A 17,265-nucleotide genomic window follows, 5' to 3' on the forward strand; every position below is an offset into this window, starting at 1 on the left:
GCCGTCTCATCACGTTCCAACTGCTGCTTAGCCTACTGAAATCGATCGTTGACATGACTGAGGTATGGGCAGGGCCACACACTGGGGTCATTAACATTGTTTTCTCTGACTCCTGCAGGCCCCTGGCTCCCTGCACGCCCAGCCCTGTGCTGCCAGCATTGTACCCTGGCAGTGAAGTGGGAACCACGGAGTCCTGAACAGCAGGGCTGGCCCCTAAGGATGCACGAGCAACTTTCTGATCAGGAGAGTGCAGACCAGGCTGTGCCACGGATGAATTCTACCCAACTCAGATTTCCTGGCATCTCCAGCCCGCCTTTGCTGCTGCTACCAAACCTGAAGGCTAGTCCATCTGAGCATGAAGTCACGTGCACTGCTGTATCATCCTGCTGCTAATAACAGTAACAGAGAGGCACATTCTGTCTTCCTGGGATATGCCTAACGACAAGCCATGGGAGTGATCATTTAGTGGCAGACCCAGCCACACCGCTTGTGCCCATTCCGGGGGTCCTGCGTATGTTCACATCCGGCCCAGCGTCCACAGTCCCCCTACTGGCCTCCTCTGCCATGTTCTAGCATAACGCCGTATGAATGCTCTCTCCAGTCACATCTCTCATGTACCTTCGGGTACCACTTTCTGGCCAGACTTGTGCTAAGAATCCTGAGACCTGCCCAGAAACAGTCACCTGGCTAGGAAGGTGATAATCTTCAAGAGCAGGTAACGCTGAGGTGAATTTTCCAAGGCCTTTCTAGCTGCCCTCTGAAAAGCCACATCACATGCAGGGGGGGTTAAGAGAGAGCGCTTTCTCCCAGAGCTGGTCACCTCTAGAAAATTAGGTTGTGTTGGAGGAGTCATGGTAACAGACCCCATGGCAAACACAACTCAGCTGTCAACACAGAAAGGGACCATTGTGTTTCCCATCATGTCACCTGGATATAGTTAAAAACCTGTTGGAACAACAGCGTTAACCACGACCCGCAGACGCGTTGTTAAACCAACTGTCCGTGCCGACGTGGGCCACAGAGTGTTTGTTAACATCACTCCTGAGCGTGAATGTCTCATACAGCCTAATTGTCTAGTAAATGCCCACCTTGCCCCACCCTCCATGCCATCAATGGATGTTATTGCACTAAGAACTGAATAGGACAGAAATCTGAAACCTGGCTACAGCTGAGGCTGTGGAACAGTGCAACAGTTTGAGTCAAGCAAATGACTCGGTGAACTTTCCCTGAAATCCCATTTCATGCCATTTGAGCATAAGAACAACATAATAACAGAGAAATAATCAATTGCCAAACTGAACTGCCCTTTGACAACAGCGCAGGGTTAACTTAATAGATCCATTACTTCCAGCTAGGCCTCGACACACTTTTTCTCCTTAGAACTGCAAATGCAAAATGAACAGAATTCACTAATGTTCAGAACTATACACATGTATTTCTGCCTGGTATTTTCCAAAGCAGCACTAGCTGAATGCATCTCTAGCACAAGAAAAACAGAAGCAGTAGGCAGGCAGCCTACTCTCAAGCTACACAGCTCAGGTTGCTGAGATAAGGCTAGATTTTCAGAAGGAATCAGTCCCACTGTGACTTCTGCCAGATTTTCAAAAGGCACAATAATTTTGTTTTCTCTGTTTCGTTCGCATAACAGAAACAGCGTGAAGAAGCATAAAGCTCTGAGCTGGGCTAGCACCACAGGTTTTAACTTTGATCCTGGTTCAGCAGTCTCTCACCCTCTCTCTCTCTCTCCTTTTCTTCTCTGTAATTCCTTATAGCTCTTAATGATAGAACCAGAGAAATGTAGCACTGGAAGGGACTTTGAGAAGCCATCTAGTCCAGCCTCCCAGGCTGGGGTAGGATTAAGTAAACCTAGACCATCTCTGATAAGTGTTTGTCCAACCTGTTCTTAAAAACCTTCAATGACAGGGATTCTACAGCCTCCCTACGTCACCTGTTCCAGTTCTTAACTGTCCTTATAGTTAGAAAGTTTTTCCTAATATCTAGCCTAAATCTTCCTTGCTGCAAACTAAGCTGATTACTTCTTGTCCTACCCTCGGTGGACATGGAGTACAATTGATCGCAGTCCTCTTTATAACAACCCTTTGCATATTTGAAGGTTGGTCTCAGGTCTCGTTGTGATAACAGGGCCTACAAATTTGCCCTCACTGTGAGCTCAGCTGTGAAAAGCGAGTAACAGTTCACAAAATGTCACCGTAACCTAGAACAACAAACGTTGGTGGGAAAAGGGAGCAAAAGGAAACAGGAAGACTGAATTTGTCCAAACGAAAAGGCCTCCTGAAATAACTCAAGGACTGTGTTAAGTAGGGTGACCATATTTCCCAAAGGGAAAACAGGATACCCCCAGCTACTCGCCCGAGCCCCGGCAGAGAACCCCCCGCCGCAAGCCTGACCCTGGCGCCCCCTCCTCCCCCTCCATGTGAGGCTGTTGCTGGTCACTGGAGCCCTGCCCCCCTCTCATACACCTCCCCCAAGGCTGTTGCTGGAACCCTGCCTGCCCCCCCACCCCAGCCCTGCTTCCCCCTCTGCATGGGGCTGGCATCTCCGCTTGCCCCTCTCCTGCACGTTCCTCCACACCACACCACACCAGACTTTTTTGACAAAAATGGCCATTTGTCCATTTGCATTTGCCAACTGATCAAGGCAGCAAGGGTGAACAGGATAAATACCCATTTATGCAAAAAAAAAAGTCAGGACAGCCTGGACAGGGTTTAAAAAAGAGACTGTCCTGGCCAAAACAGGACGTATGGTCACCTTAGTGTTAAGAGAAGTGTGAGATCTGAAATCAATGAGCCAAAATTGCTCTGCCAGAAATTAGGCCTAATTGGTGGACAAAATAATGAAGGGACAGGTTATGCCACCCACTACTCCTTTTGTGAAGTCCTTAAAAGAAGAGACTTTGGAGGGGAGTGCTCACTACCGTGACACTGGCTGACTGAAAGAAGGGGAAGAAGGAAGCTTTACCCTCATGGCTGCCGGCCCTACCATCTCCTGGAAGCCCGGACCTTCTTTGTCCGAATCCCAAGAGAAGTCCTGACTAGACCAGGCCAGAGGGAGGGAGCCAGATGACAGCACCCTCTCTAGTGGCTCCAGCTAAATTCTGACCACCACCTGGGATCTGAGACTGTGTGTCTCCCCCTTTCCTCCGCCCACCACCGCCATCTGTCCTCTTCATTCCCTACCTTGTTCTTCTCTTTCCTATCCCTCTCCTTTTCCTTTCTGTCTAATAAGAATCTGGCGTAACCAGCCAAGACTGTAGATTTTTGTGACACTGCTGTATGCCTGTGATCAGAAATGCAGATAAATGCTCTGCCCTAACCAGCGGATGCTGGAGTTTGCCAGGTCTCAGAGTGGCTGAGCAGACCTGTGCTGTGCCTGTGTTTTTCCAGCAGCAGTGACAGTCAACACCAGAGACAGAAGCTACATATTCTATCTTTGCTGTTCTTTCCTCTTCCCTTGCATGTGTTTGTCATGTTTGGTCTTTTAAGAAACAGAACGGGACTTTAACAACAACAGCATCAAAGACAGCTCCAGCCCACTCCAGTTAAATCCATCTCTTCTCTCCAAAGAGGACAGTCATTATCGTCTAAAAGGCTGTCAAATAAGGCTTTTTTCACCTTCTAAAAACTCCCTCCAGCTAAAGGGAAAGGAACGTGGGATATGGTTAAAATGAAAGCCCAACATAATACTTTATATTTCAAATGCATTAGCTGTTTCCTTTTCTGTATTTTAATAAAAGGCTAAAAATGTTTAATGGCGTGTTTGCCATGGTACTAAGCAGGCTGAAGCCTCTGTATATCCAATCCCAAACCTTGTTTAATATGGTTTAATGTTGGACAGTCAGTGACAGGGTCATGTTACAGACCTTTGACTCGTTGGGCCCATTTATCCCATTTAAATTAATACAGACTCCCCTCAGCCTTCCCTTCTCTAGACTAAACATGCCTAATTCTTTCAAACTTTCCTTCTAGGTCTTGTTTTCAAAAATCTCTTATTTTCGTTGCTCTCCTCTGGCCTCGCTCCAATTTGTTCCCATCTTTCTTAAAGAGGAGTGCCCCAAAACGGTCACAGTACTCCAGCTGAGGCCTCACCGGTGCTGAACAGAGCAGGAGAGTTACCTCCCATGTCTGATATATGACACTCCTGTGAATATATCCCAGAATGATTTGCTTTTTTCACAACAGCATCACACACTTGACTCAGTGTATGATCCATGATAATCCCCAGATCTCTGTCAGCAGTGCTATCACCTAGCCAGTTATTCCCCGTTTTGTAGTTATGCATTTGATTTTTCCTTCTTAAGTGTAGTACTTTGCACGTCTTTAATGAATTTCATCTTGTAGATTTTAGACCAATTCTCTAATTTATCAAGGTCAGTGTGAATTCTATCCCCGTCCTCCCAAGTGCTAGAGACCTCTCTCAGCTTGGTGCCACCCGCAAATTTGAAACATGTACTCTCTACTTCATTATCCAAGTCATTTGTGAAAATATCGACTAGTACCAGGGCTTAAATTCTGAACGAGTATTTCCCAGAGTGCCCCACAGGAGGCAGCAGGGCTTGGGGTGTCAGCCTTGCGGGTTTAACAATATTTACTAGAGCTCTGCTCCGGACACCTCCGGCTGAATTTAAGCCCTGAATAGTACTAAACCTAGGACAGACCCCTGTCAGGCCCCACTAGATACTTCCTCCTAGTTTGACAGGAAACCATTGATAACAACCCTTTGAGGAAGTTTTTCAACCAGTTGTGTATCCACCTGATAGTAATTTCATCTAGACCATATTACATCATTTGCTTATAAAAATGTCATGTCATAATGAAGGTGGAGAAAAGAAAAGAGACAGTTCAGTATGTGCAGGAAATATTTCAGACTGGGATTTTCAAAAGGTCTAAAGGGGTTAGGTGCCCAAATCCCTTTGAAATTCAATGAGATTTAGGCATCTAATGCCCTTAGGCACTATTGAAAAGCCCAGCCTATCTACGTTTCTCCAAGTTAAGCTTCAGTGCCAACAGATAGAAAGTGCTCATGCAAAGGTTAGAGGAATTCAGGCCTGATCATAGTTACAGATGTTGAGTGGGAGTTACCCTGGCCTAAGTCCATGGCTCTAAATATCAATATTCACAAGTGCAGATCAGGGAGCATCAGGGTAATGTCATTTCTGACTGACACAAGGAGAGGGAGGACGATCTATCCCCTTCCTGACAGTGCTAGAGAAAGGCAATCTGGCTTCACGTGAGAGGCGCATGCCTCACGAGGCAGCGATGTAGACCCATACTCACCTGGAGGTGTTTTCAAGTATCGCTTTCACTTCATTCATTTGTTCTTTTCCAAAGTAAACTACAGTGAGGTGAATTCTCCCATCCTGCTCAATGCCCATTTCCCTAGAACAGACATCAATACAAGTCATTCATTGCCCTTGGAAGTTTGCTTTCCCAAACAACACCTGCCATCTCTAGCTGGGAATGCAGGATAGTGCTGGACTCTGCAAACCAAATTCTCTGCTGGTGCCACTCCACTGAGATCCTTGCACCGCTCCAGTGAGATCTTTGCTGCCCTTCATTGAGATCCTTGAACCCATCCAGAGCCAGACTGGCTCCATTCGAATGAGCTTGCAGGATGGGGCCTAAGATACTTCATAGCATTTGCAGGCTATAAATTGTCATCTAGTAGTTACCTGAGTTATGGCAGCAGAGCACTATTGGAATAGCCCATCCAGTCACCTGGCTGATGGACAGAAAGCCACTGTAGGAAAGCCAGCAATTGTGTGGCAAACTACTAAAGCCAGCAGGTGCTACCTCAGCACCCAGGAGGCTGTGAGAGAAGGGGGAATTCAAAGAGGGAAATGAAATCCTGTACCCTCATTTCTATTTCTTCTATATACTAGCACAGGGGTCGGCGACCTTTCAGAAGTGCTGTGCCGAGCTTTGATTTATTCACTCTGATTTAAGGTTTCGCATGCCAGTAATACATTAATGTGTTTAGAAGGTCTCTCTCTATAAGTCTATATTATATAACTAGATTACTGGAGGGGGAGGGATAGCTCAGTGGTTTGAGCATTGGCCTGCTAAACCTAGGGTTGTGAGTTCAATCCTTGAGGGGGGCACTTAGGGATCTGGGGCAAAAATCAGTACTTGGTCCTGCTAGTGAAGGCAGGAGGCTGGACTCAATGACCTTTCAAGGTCCCTTCTAGTTCTAGCAGATAGGTATATCTCCTATTACTGTTGTATGTAAAGTAAATAAGGTTTTTAAAATGTTTAAGAAGCTTCATTTAAAATTAAATGAAAATGCAGAGCCTCTCGGACCAGTGGCCAGGACCCAGGCAGTGTGAGTGCCACTGAAAATCAGCTTGTGTGCCGCCTTTGGCACGCGTGCCATAGGTTGCCTACCCCTGGACTAGCATGTTTAGTTATGTCCCTGAAAAATGTGTGAGGAGTATTCACTCAAACTAAACTCTCAAGATAGACCTAAGAAGCGTTCTCTGTGGCTCGAAAGCTTGTCTCTCACCAACAGAAGTTAGTCCGATGAAAGATATTACCTAACCTGACCCACCTCCATTTCTCTAAGAAAGAGCAAATCATGTGGCCTAAGAATATGTGTATCTGTCAAGATGTGTATCCTTCTTGGGCAACTACACAGCTAAGTTATAGGGGTATCTCTCAATTTTCTTATCAAAATCCAAGGCCCACCGCTGGGCAGGTTATTCTTAGTTCTGACTGGGAGCTACATCTTGATTAAATCCATTCCTGCAATTGCTACAGCCATGTTGGGAAAGAAGAGCATAAAGAAAGAGCTTTGATCAAAAGTAACAAGGAGAGAACACTCTTGAGTCCAGGCACATTTCTTATTGCCTTTCTGTCACTATCTATCCTTTTGATGAGGCCTCGACAAGCAGTCCAGGGTTAATACAATGACTCTTATTTTCTATAAACCTTCCTGTGCTACTTAGGGAGTGGAACTGACACATTCATTGAAGTGGTTCTGGCACCTGCTCTCTCAAAGAAGGAAATAGCAAGTTTCCGATAGAACGAAATACCTAGTACATGATGCATCAACTTCAGAAACACAGATGACTGCAAAATAACCTTTTCCCTTGGTCTCCACTGCTAAAGCTAATTGCTGTTCATGTGAAATATCTGTTGATCCAAGCAAACGCAAATGGATTTTTTTAAATGATAAATTGATGGTTTTATGTAAAAATAATTTTTTTTCTAGTGGGAAAATCCCTGGTAATTGCATCATACTGTATAAAAATATCAAGATAGCTATAGATCCATAAAAGGAAACAAACCTGAAATTTTGCATAAATTGTCGAAACTTGCTGGCTCTCTTGGCTAATGGAACTACAATGTTAATGAGCGTATTGGCCATGTTGAGGTTCTCATTCTTCACTTTCATGATGGGACCAAATGGTCTGAATAAAACGATTCGTCTGAATTTGTGTGGTCTGTCTCCTTTGAAAGTAAGCTCGTACAACGTGCCTTTGTCTTTTTCTGTTCGGTACATGCCTGTTAGAGTATGAAAGAAGGGAAACATTAGCATGAAACTGGATTCCCCAGGAAGAAGTTGTAACATTAGGTGGCTTTTGTAACTTAGACTTAGCAGCAAATAAACGAGACACAAAAAATCAGTATGTGCATCAGCTCTTCCATAGTTTAAAACCAGAACTCAAAATCTGACGGGGGACAGTCCCAGGTTTTAGGAAGGTGACTTTTGTATCTCCCATAAAAATCCACCCAGATTACAAGTCTCTGAGAATCACCATTTGCACATCCACAGTAGAACTTGTTAGATGCCTGCTCCTTAATTTTCAGGATGTTCCAAATGCACACGGCTGCCAGCCATCCCCCAAAACACTGGGTCCACAGGGATGGAAAAGGCAGGAGGATTTGGGAAAGGAGCTCTCCCCACACATTTGATTCATCCAGCCCCCAGAGAAGCAGGTTCTGGATACTGACAAGTATCTGAAGCAACATTACCAGGTTTCCCCCCCTCTGGAGAGTTTTTATTAGGCACAGATGAAAAATCCTGTACAGAAAGTGTCCAAGGTCCTGGTAGACACCATCTTCTTCATTATTAAATTGCAAAACCAGGGAGTGAGGAAGTGACTATGGTGAGCTCTCATTTTTTAGATGCTTTCTAGAGACGTGGAAGGTTTATCCCTCCATTGGGTCTGCGAGGATGTTACAGAACCCTGCCCTTTGCTTAGGAGCAGCAGAGACCTGGAGATTGCTTGGGATGCTCACTGAGGGGATTTCACCCTGGTAAGCAAGGTGACCAAGCATGTCATCATGAAGACCCCCTTGTTGCCACACAGCTGCAGGGATCACTACTTTGGCTTCTAAAACCATCAATGGTGCATATGCCTGGCTGCACTGGAGTGCAAGGAACCAGCTGTGAATCTGAGACATCTCTGGTATGACTGAGCTGGTATGACCTTCAAAACAATGGAGGCCAGGAAATCTCTGGGTGTGGACAGGTGCCAGAATTGATTTCAGGGACTCTTTCTTGAGGCTAATTCAGAAACTGTTTGAGCCACTTTAGATCTAGGATAAACCTAAAACACCCAGTTTTCCTTGGGGCTAGGAAGTACTTTCAAGACTGATTATGGCTGAGATTTTCAAAGAAGCATAGGGGAGCTGGAAGCCCAAGTCCCATTGAAATGCAACCAAAGCTGGGTGTAGTATATCCTTAGGCTTCTTGGAAAATTCCAGCCTATTTGTATAAAAATACCATTTGTTATGGATCAGACATTGGCTAGGAGACAGAAAACAAAGGGTATGGCTACACTTGAGAGTTGCAGCGCTGGGAGTTGCAGCGCTGGTCGTCCAGCTGTGCAGGGACAGCGCTGGTGTGTGGCCACATTTGCAGCATTTGCAGCGCTGTTGGGAGTGATGCATTATGGGCAGCTATCCCAGCGTTCAAGCGGCAGCAACGTGCTTTTCAAAAGAGGGGGGTAGGGTGGGGTGGAGTGTAGTGTGACAGGGAGCAGAGGAGAGAGAGAGAGTGGATTTTTGGAGCCGACACTGTGAATTGGCTCCCTGCTTTTGCAAAATCAGAAACTTTTTCCGACCCCTTAGTGTTAACTGCAAACAGCCTGCAGACCAGATAAGCAGCTGCCGACTCCCTTTCTCGCTGCTGTTTCTCTCCTCAAGCAAAAAGCAAACACTCAACCCCTGTGAATCAGGCAGGCAGGGGGGATATCTCATTTGATTGTTCACAGATTGATCACAGCAAACAGGAGCTGTGTTTGTTTTTTTAGATAAGCAGCTCCCAGAGCGGAGCGGAGTGGAGCTCCGCGTTCACAACAAAACAAAGAGAGGCTGTATAACTAAACAAAGGGGTTAAAAGCATTCTGGGATATCTCCTAATACCCTGGAGGCCAATAGCAGCGCTGGTGTGTGGCCACACTTAACGACCAGCGCTGGATCACCAGTGCTGCAATGCTTATTCCCCAGGCAGGCCCAGGTGTACGGCCAGCGCTGCAGCCAGGGAGTTGCAGCGCTGGATGTGCCTTGCAGGTGTGGACACTTACTAATTGCAGCGCTGGAAAGCCTCTACCAGCACTGCAAATCTCAAGTGTAGCCATACCCAAAGAGTGTAGTAGGCCTTCGACTCTGGCTGGAGTAGGGAGAAAAGTCTTTTTCTGCCAGAATTTTTTCAGGCTCAAAGGCAGAGTGCCCCGAATTGCTTAGGTCCCTTGAAGGGATAGTCCAGAAGCTAGAGTTTGGTAGGTGGCCACATCCCATGGGTGAACGCAGACAGGTCTGGACAGGGGCTCTGTGGGTTTAGCCCCTATATGGATGGAGCCTTGGGCCTTGTCACCGAGGCTGTTAATGGCCTGGACATGTCAGGACAGGTTCCTGTGGATGAGTTGGGTAGGTCTCCACATACCACTGGGGGGGGGGGGGGTTAGTTGCATTGCTTTGCTGTGGTGAATTTCCTCTCTTTACGCCATACACTGGGGCATGTAGCACCAAACTCATGAAGCTGGAGTGTAATTTTTGCTGAACCACAAGGTGGCACTGCTGAACTTATTCCTCACCTGAGGTGTCTCAATAAACCACTACGTATGGTGCCAAAGCACCTGTCTCGTTCCTAACAGCATCTGAATATCATATGACAATTTCCCAATGCACGGGGTGTATTATTAGGTTCCTGCAGGAAAGTTACTTTTTACGTACTTAATGGGTGAAATTCAGCCTGTGCCGAGGAGCCAGCACAAAGCCAATGCACCACTCAAAGGCCTGTTTCAAGGATTTGTGGGCTGTAGGTGGCCCACGGGCCTTAGAATTCATCTGTTGAGAATGACACCCCCACCCCCACATTGGGTGTCTGAGCAAACCACTTTGTCCTACCCAGGTTCATTGGCATTTCAATTATTCTCTCTCAGACCCACTTCTTAAATTCACTTTGAAAGCCGCAACAAATATCCTAGCAATTATAATCCACAGAAGAGTATAGTTGGATTTCTCTGCCTCTCTCACAGGAACTCCAGGGGCTAGCAGAATGCACAGTTAAATGCAGGTCTGCAAGAAATCAAGGAAAAGGGGTTTCCTTCTTTTTTGATCTTGGTATGAATGACCTTATCCAAATGACCATTTCTTAGCACTCTTTGTTTTCTGTCTCCTAGCCAATATCTGATCCATAACAAATGGTATTTTTGCCTCTCGCCCCCATGGTTACTTAGTTTCTTTGATACCCGCTTGTGAGAGACTTTGTCACAGTTTTTTTAAAAGCCCTAACAAATGATGGTAGCTGCTTGTCCTTTATCTCTGATTTTATGGACATGTTCAGAGAATTCTAATAGATTAGTGAGGCGTGATTTTCTGTGGCAGACGCTGCGCTGGGTTATCCCCACTGTATCATCATCATTGTCTAGGTGTTTTATCAATGTATTTTTAATTATAATCTCAACTAGTTTACTGGGTACAAAAGAATGATTTACTGGCCTATAATACCCTAGATCACCCCAGACCCTTTTTAGAAATAAAGAGTTTCAGCATTTGCTCCCCTCCAGGGTAGTAGCTGATTTCAATGAGAAGTTTCATGTTTTTGTTAACAGCTCAGCCACTTCATTAAGTTAATCATTTCAAGGTGAGTTTTGATCTATAAAGTCTTGTATAGTTTGGGCTCTGGATATCTTAGAAACTGCCTCTCTTCTCTCTCAGTGCTTTAGCTGACCAGCTGAGATCACCTGAATGGCTTGAATTTATAGTTCTTGAATATCTATGTCTGGGGGGTGGGATTCAGGTAGAATCAATGGAGGTTCTGTGGCTTTGGAATTTCCTTCCTCCCTTATTCTGATGCAGAGTTTGTTGATGTTTTGAGTATGCTGCAAGGTGCATCTATTTATTTAGGCTTTTTCTGAAAGGATGGTTTGAGAAAGAAGGCTTTAATTAGGAATCAGAGGGAAGGTGGTCCTTTAGTGTCTGTTATTTTTTCTTTAGTTTTTAAACATTATGTTAATTTAATTAGTTTCTTTTTTTAATCTTGACTGTGTATCTAGTGAGATGCTGATAGCACATTGCATACATTTGAAAAATAGATACTTCTAATAGAAAAGAAGGCTGAAATTAGATCGTTTAATACAATTTAGCCATCCTGCTATTTGTTTTCCCTGGATAAGCAGTTCACTAATATGGAAAGAAGGGTGCTTTATCATGCAACTAGATGCCAATTTTCATATCTCATTATTGTTGTTGTTTATGACTTGTATTACAGTAGAACTTACAGGCCCCAACAGAGACCAGGGCCCCATTGTGCTAGGTGCTGTACACAGTAAAACACAACCTGCTATCAAGGAGTTTACAATCCAAGCTTCCCCATCCTGCAAAAATTATGCATGAGTGTAGTTCTGTTGAAGTCAATGGCACTAATCAGAGTGTGTTAAATTAAGCCCATAAATAGATGAAGGAAATATGATTCCCACTTTATAGCTGGGAAACTGAGCCACAGGGAGATTAAGTAATTTACCCACGGTCACACAGTGGGAGGGCTGGGGGTTGAACCTACCTCTCCTGAGTCACAATCTAGTGATGTAAACACAAGAACACCCTTCTGCTTCAGTACTAAAACTCCTTGAATTCCCTGAGGAATTCCTTCATTGCCATTACCATGCCTAAAACCATCAAAAACCTTTTTAACAAGTTCTGAGACTCAAAAGTGTACGTCAAGTGGGTTTGAATTTACTGAAAATAAGCTGTGCCTACAAACAAGTATTGCTAAAAAAAACCATTGCTTTAAAAGTTTCTCCAAGAAAGTACCGAGTTTTGTAAAACTTAGACAGCAGCTCTGATATCTGAACAGGATAATCCGTTATTTTTGCTGCTGTCAATGCATTAACTAGTTTCAGAATGTCTGCTGGTTTCCAAAGCAGCATGTTTGAGATTTGCCAGAATGCTTGGAGTAATCTGCCAAAGCAAATTAGTCCCAGGTTTTTCAAGACAAAGGCTTTGCCACTTTGTTAAAAACAGGGGCTCCGGGAGGAGTCTTGGAAGCCTCATTTGGACTGGACAAATAGGAGCTTGGGGATGCGGGGTGGGGGAAAGAAACTGGAATCTAATCAGAAACAGATGGGAAGATGAAAAATAAATTGGAATAGTGGGTTGTGAGAAGCTAGGACTGTGAAGAAAAATATCAGAGATTATGTGAACTACCTGTGCAGACACGCTGTGGAAGTGGAAAGGACCTGCTCTCTGTACTGCAGCTCAGACAAACTTGCTTTCGTTATAATAGCTAACAGTCAGGGTGCTGCCTTCCAGGGCTAATACAATCACAGAATCCTAACAAAATAACTTCAGCGCAAGAAAGTTACACCCCCAGTTCAGCAAAGCACTTAAAAATGGGCTTAGGCCCTACTGATGTCAATGGAAACATACTGTACTTGGCTTTAGCTTTCTCTGGACCTAAGCTTACTCCTCTTTTACTGTCACATGCCCTTGGAGCCATAATCGGGTTGGTTGTAGCTTACATTTCTCCCTACAATCTCAAACGTTTTCAGAACGTATATTAACCTAACCTATGTTCTTCCTCACACGTTCCCTCAACTTAGTGCTAGTCAGAGAAGATTCCAGTCCCTTCAGGCAGAAACTCATTCCTCCTTTGTAAGAGTCCCAGGGTGTTTGTGATGCATTTTCACTGGCTCACCCTGCCTTCCCACCTGTTCTGGAGTGAGCACAGATGTTAATCGGACTTGCTGGGGACTTTCTTGTTTAAAATCCCAACTACTAGACAATCACTCATGTCCTTTCTCCCTGAGGACACAGTCACAATGCTCTGCTCATTCAGCAAGTGCATTTTAAGGGGTTCTGGGCTTTTTGTGGGTCTCTGCCCCCTTTAATAAAAGCATGGCCATGGAGGTAGTACTTTTTCTTTTGGACCAAAGCGCTCACACTGTTTTAGGATGGTGTCATAGCTGTTCTTAGCTACTTCCTCCAGGAAGGTGAATGATTTATAAATATTTTCAGTTTCACTACCCACTGTGCAAATTAACAAGCTGACCCTGAATTTTGCCCTGCCCTACTGAGCAACAGGTTTCTCATTAACACATATTGGCTGGACTCACTATGGCCTTACGGGGAGATGCCTTTGCATGCTTATGCTACACACATTAAAGGTTTATGATCCATATGGTCATTTTCACTGTCACGTCTTAGCACTCCAAAACATGGCAGAAAACCAATGAACACAATAGAAAAAGATAGAGAATTGTAACAAGCGGACAACATGAATCTCTGTGTGAAAAGATGAAGATAGCAGACAGCAACTACAAATGCTAAATTACTAACAGACGAGAGGAGGTATGGTTCTCTTTCATTTTTGAACAAGAAAAATGGAAAATTCCAACCGCTGCCAAATATCACTACTGAAGTCAAACTGTCTGGACTTTTGGAAAGTATTCTTGGGCTACAGGGAAGCTGCAGAGAAGGAGTTTAACTCCGAAACACCAGGAAGTAGTGTTGCATGCAGATTCCAAACACAAGTGGTTCTGTCTAGGAACTGAGGAGGAGGCTGCACTAATTTATTTTAAAACATCCAAACCACGCAGCAGAAACATTTCCAGCAAACGTTTTAATTTAATGAGCTGCTTGGACAAACTCTCTCTCTCAGCACATGAAAGACGAAAGAGAAGAGAGAGAATGAACCGAGAGAGCCACCCTGATGAAGTTATCACCTTTCACCACACAAGCGATTGCTGTAAATCATTGATTGGGTCCTGTGTGGCCAACAAAGGTGACAGATACCAGCTGGAAAAACAGCTCCCAAGAGTCCAGGTTTCTTTAGATCGTCTGATGTGTCATTAAGGCCCAGATTCAGCAAAGTGTCTAAATCAGTAGGATTCAAGCATGTGCTTTGCTGAATCTGGGCCTACATAACCTAGAGAAAGTCAAGGGGTGAAACCCTGGCCCTACTGAAACAAATGGCAAAATTCCCCCCACTGACTTCAATGGGGGGCAGGATTTCCCCCATGGCATCAAGAGGCCCGAGCACAAGAGTCAGACTCAGGAACCCCTGAATTCTAATCCTGGATCTGACACCAATTCACCCTGCCACCTTGGACACGTTGAACTATCTGCCTCCATTTGCCCTGCTGTCAGGCAGGGAGAAGAACCCCTCCTACGCTGCCACAGAGGGTGCTGAGATGGTTCGTTCCTTGGTGGTTTTGAAGCAGTTTGATGACAAAAAGCATTAAATGTCATTATCAATACAATAGTGGGCCAGATTCATTCACTGGCAGGCTCCAGCTGCTTTGAACTGCTCCAGAGACACAAAGCAGCTATAAACCTGGCTTAACTGGCCCCATAAACCCTGTTCAGCCCTGCTTTGTGCAGCCAGAGTGGCACGGAGCAGCTAGAACGTACCGGTGAATCTAGCTGGCTCCTGACGTCTCCTGTGGGCTGCAGCATGGCACGCTAATCGGCACTTGAAATGGAAAAGTGGCACCCCAGCTCCCCTCCCCTGCCCCCTTTAAGAGATATAGGGCCATTGATTCTGGGGCAGCGTGAATTGCATTTGTTCATTCTTGAAGGATAGGGGGGGAGAGAGAGAGAGAGATCAGTGACTTTCCAAGTAGTCTGCACACATATATGTGCCTCAGTCAGCCCTGAGTGCTCCATTTGTGCAGCTAAGCCAGGCCCCAGAACTAACCTGGAGCAGTGATTTGGTGCTGGAGATGCAGGCTAACATGCTGTTGTCTTGCTAGGAAGCAGGTTTTTCACCTCTGGGCTCCTGCCACTGAGAAATGGCCTGGCCAATGGGCTCATTCATGGCTTAGCTAGGCCAGTGAATGATGCTACCAGTACAGCAGCTCCCGTTACTTGCTGTGGGTTTGAGTCGGCTCTGCCCTTCTGCCGCCCCGCAATGTGGGAGAGGGAGCCTTGCACAGGCTGCAGAGAGGCCAAGCAAACTGGCACCAACCAAACATGACACTGCCCAAAGGGGGGAAATCCACCTCTGCGCAGGGAGCCAGCACAAGGCCTAGACCTGGCTGAGTCTCACTTACACGTTACACCCCTACACCCAGCCTGGCCCTCTGAGGTGACTTCAGGGAGCCAGTGGCCTTGTACCATCGCTCTGCCTAGCATGATGGGGTCTGCCCAGGGCTGGGATTCTTGGGTGCTCTGGTAATACAAATAAATCATCGATAATCATTACTAATCATCTGCCCCTCCCCAATAGAGAGGCAGTTCCCCTGCAGCTTTAGCATGCTCTGGAATTCGAGGTAACCACTGATATGCCATAAATAAGCCAGCCAACTGATCCTCAGCAGGCACAAATGGGTTTGCTTCCCAGGATATCAGTGGAGCTGCACCTGTTCACATTAGCAGAGACTCTGGCCTGGATCATCTCTAGTAGCCAGTCTGAATTTTTATACCGATAGTGGGTTTGGGCAAAACGGTTTCATGACATTTTGTTCTAGACACCGCACTCCCAGCGAGCACGGGTATAAATAGCACTGTAGACCGTGAGCTATGGCTTACGTGAGCAGAGCAGAGCAGAGCAGAGTGCCCTACGTGCCTGAACCCCAGGGTATAGATCCTGCACACTGCTCTACACGCCCAAACAGTGCCTCCCACAGCTACATTGCTATTTTTAGCAGTGTAGCATCTCACTGCCTCTCCGCTGCTGGAGCCTTTCCCTGTTGCAATGAGAGACTCTGGCAGTGAGAGACTGGGGGAAGGCAGTGCGGAAAGACTTAGGCAGTGGGGAAAGGCTCCTGCAGTGGGGAAAAGCTCTGGCTGGGGGAAGGCAGTGGGGAGAAGCTCCAGTAGTGGGGAAAGGCTCCGGTAGTAGGGAGGCAGCTGGGAAAGTAACAACTGACCAATGACTAAAGCAGAGACGGTTTGCCTCCAGCACCCCCAGAGAATGTGTTAGCCCTGCCTCTGTTAATCGGGATCAGATGAAGAAAACATCCCTTAGTACACAAAGGCTGTAGGGTTCATAAGCTATTCAACCGAGAGGCAGGGACCCCACAAAGGTGCTCTTGAATCTGCATTCCTGTCCTGCAAGATGCAGGGACAGAGTGGTCCTGCTGGAAAAGGCAGGCATGTAGCACTCTCGCCAAATGTCAGCTAGACGCCTGCAGCCGAACTACCAGAAGAGCAAGGGGATAAATTTCCTCCTTTATCTTACATTCAGCTGGATTAATTAGCCATGCATCTTAAATCTCCTTTACAGCTACTGGCACCAAACAGAAAAAGGGGAATGCAGGCACACAAATGAAGTGAATCCAGGGCTACTGTATTACCAGTGTTGAGGTTGCTTTCTAGCACTGCCAACTCTTCCTTTTTCTACTATGCCTCACTGTCAACATAACATGCAGTGACACTCAGCTGGCTGCAACACAGCCCAGAGCACCGATACAGATCCTTGCCAGGTGCGACTTCCTGTTCTGAGAGATGCTGTGCTCTCCGGCAGGCTTCCCAATCGGCACGGGCACTGCTCTACATGTCCCTCCTGTACATTCAGGCATGCTCCAGCAAAGTTCAGTGTTAGGGGACACCAGTCTGCTGCCATTTACATCGGTGTAAGGCTGGGATAATTCCACTGACTGCAGAGGGGTGACTCCAGGTTTGTGACAGTGTAGAAGAAACCAGGATTTGGCCCGAAGGAAAGGAGGGCAGGAGTAAAAGCCTTGTTCTGGTTTTCAGTGCAGATGGGAGCTACCCAGGACCTCGCTTCAGCATGATTCTCACACCTGATAGATGCCATCTGTATTGGAGAACAGAATGATGCTTCCGCTGGGTCAAT

General features: G+C 46.0%; 1 protein-coding gene across 1 annotated transcript in view; it reads right to left on the reverse strand.

Annotated features, from left to right (window-relative positions):
- Positions 1-17,265, reverse strand: part of LOC123372024 (chondroitin sulfate N-acetylgalactosaminyltransferase 1) — a 39,868-nt gene that overhangs the window by 18,318 nt on the left and 4,285 nt on the right. Inside the window, exons 2-3 of the mRNA XM_045019969.1 lie at positions 7,304-7,520; positions 5,295-5,396 (exon numbers count right to left, since the gene is read on the reverse strand). Coding sequence (XP_044875904.1) covers positions 5,295-5,396; positions 7,304-7,520 — 319 coding nt within the window. The remainder of the gene's footprint in view (positions 1-5,294; positions 5,397-7,303; positions 7,521-17,265) is intronic.

This window comes from Mauremys mutica, chromosome 5 (assembly GCF_020497125.1).
Source record: "Mauremys mutica isolate MM-2020 ecotype Southern chromosome 5, ASM2049712v1, whole genome shotgun sequence".
Lineage (NCBI taxonomy): Eukaryota > Metazoa > Chordata > Testudines > Geoemydidae > Mauremys > Mauremys mutica.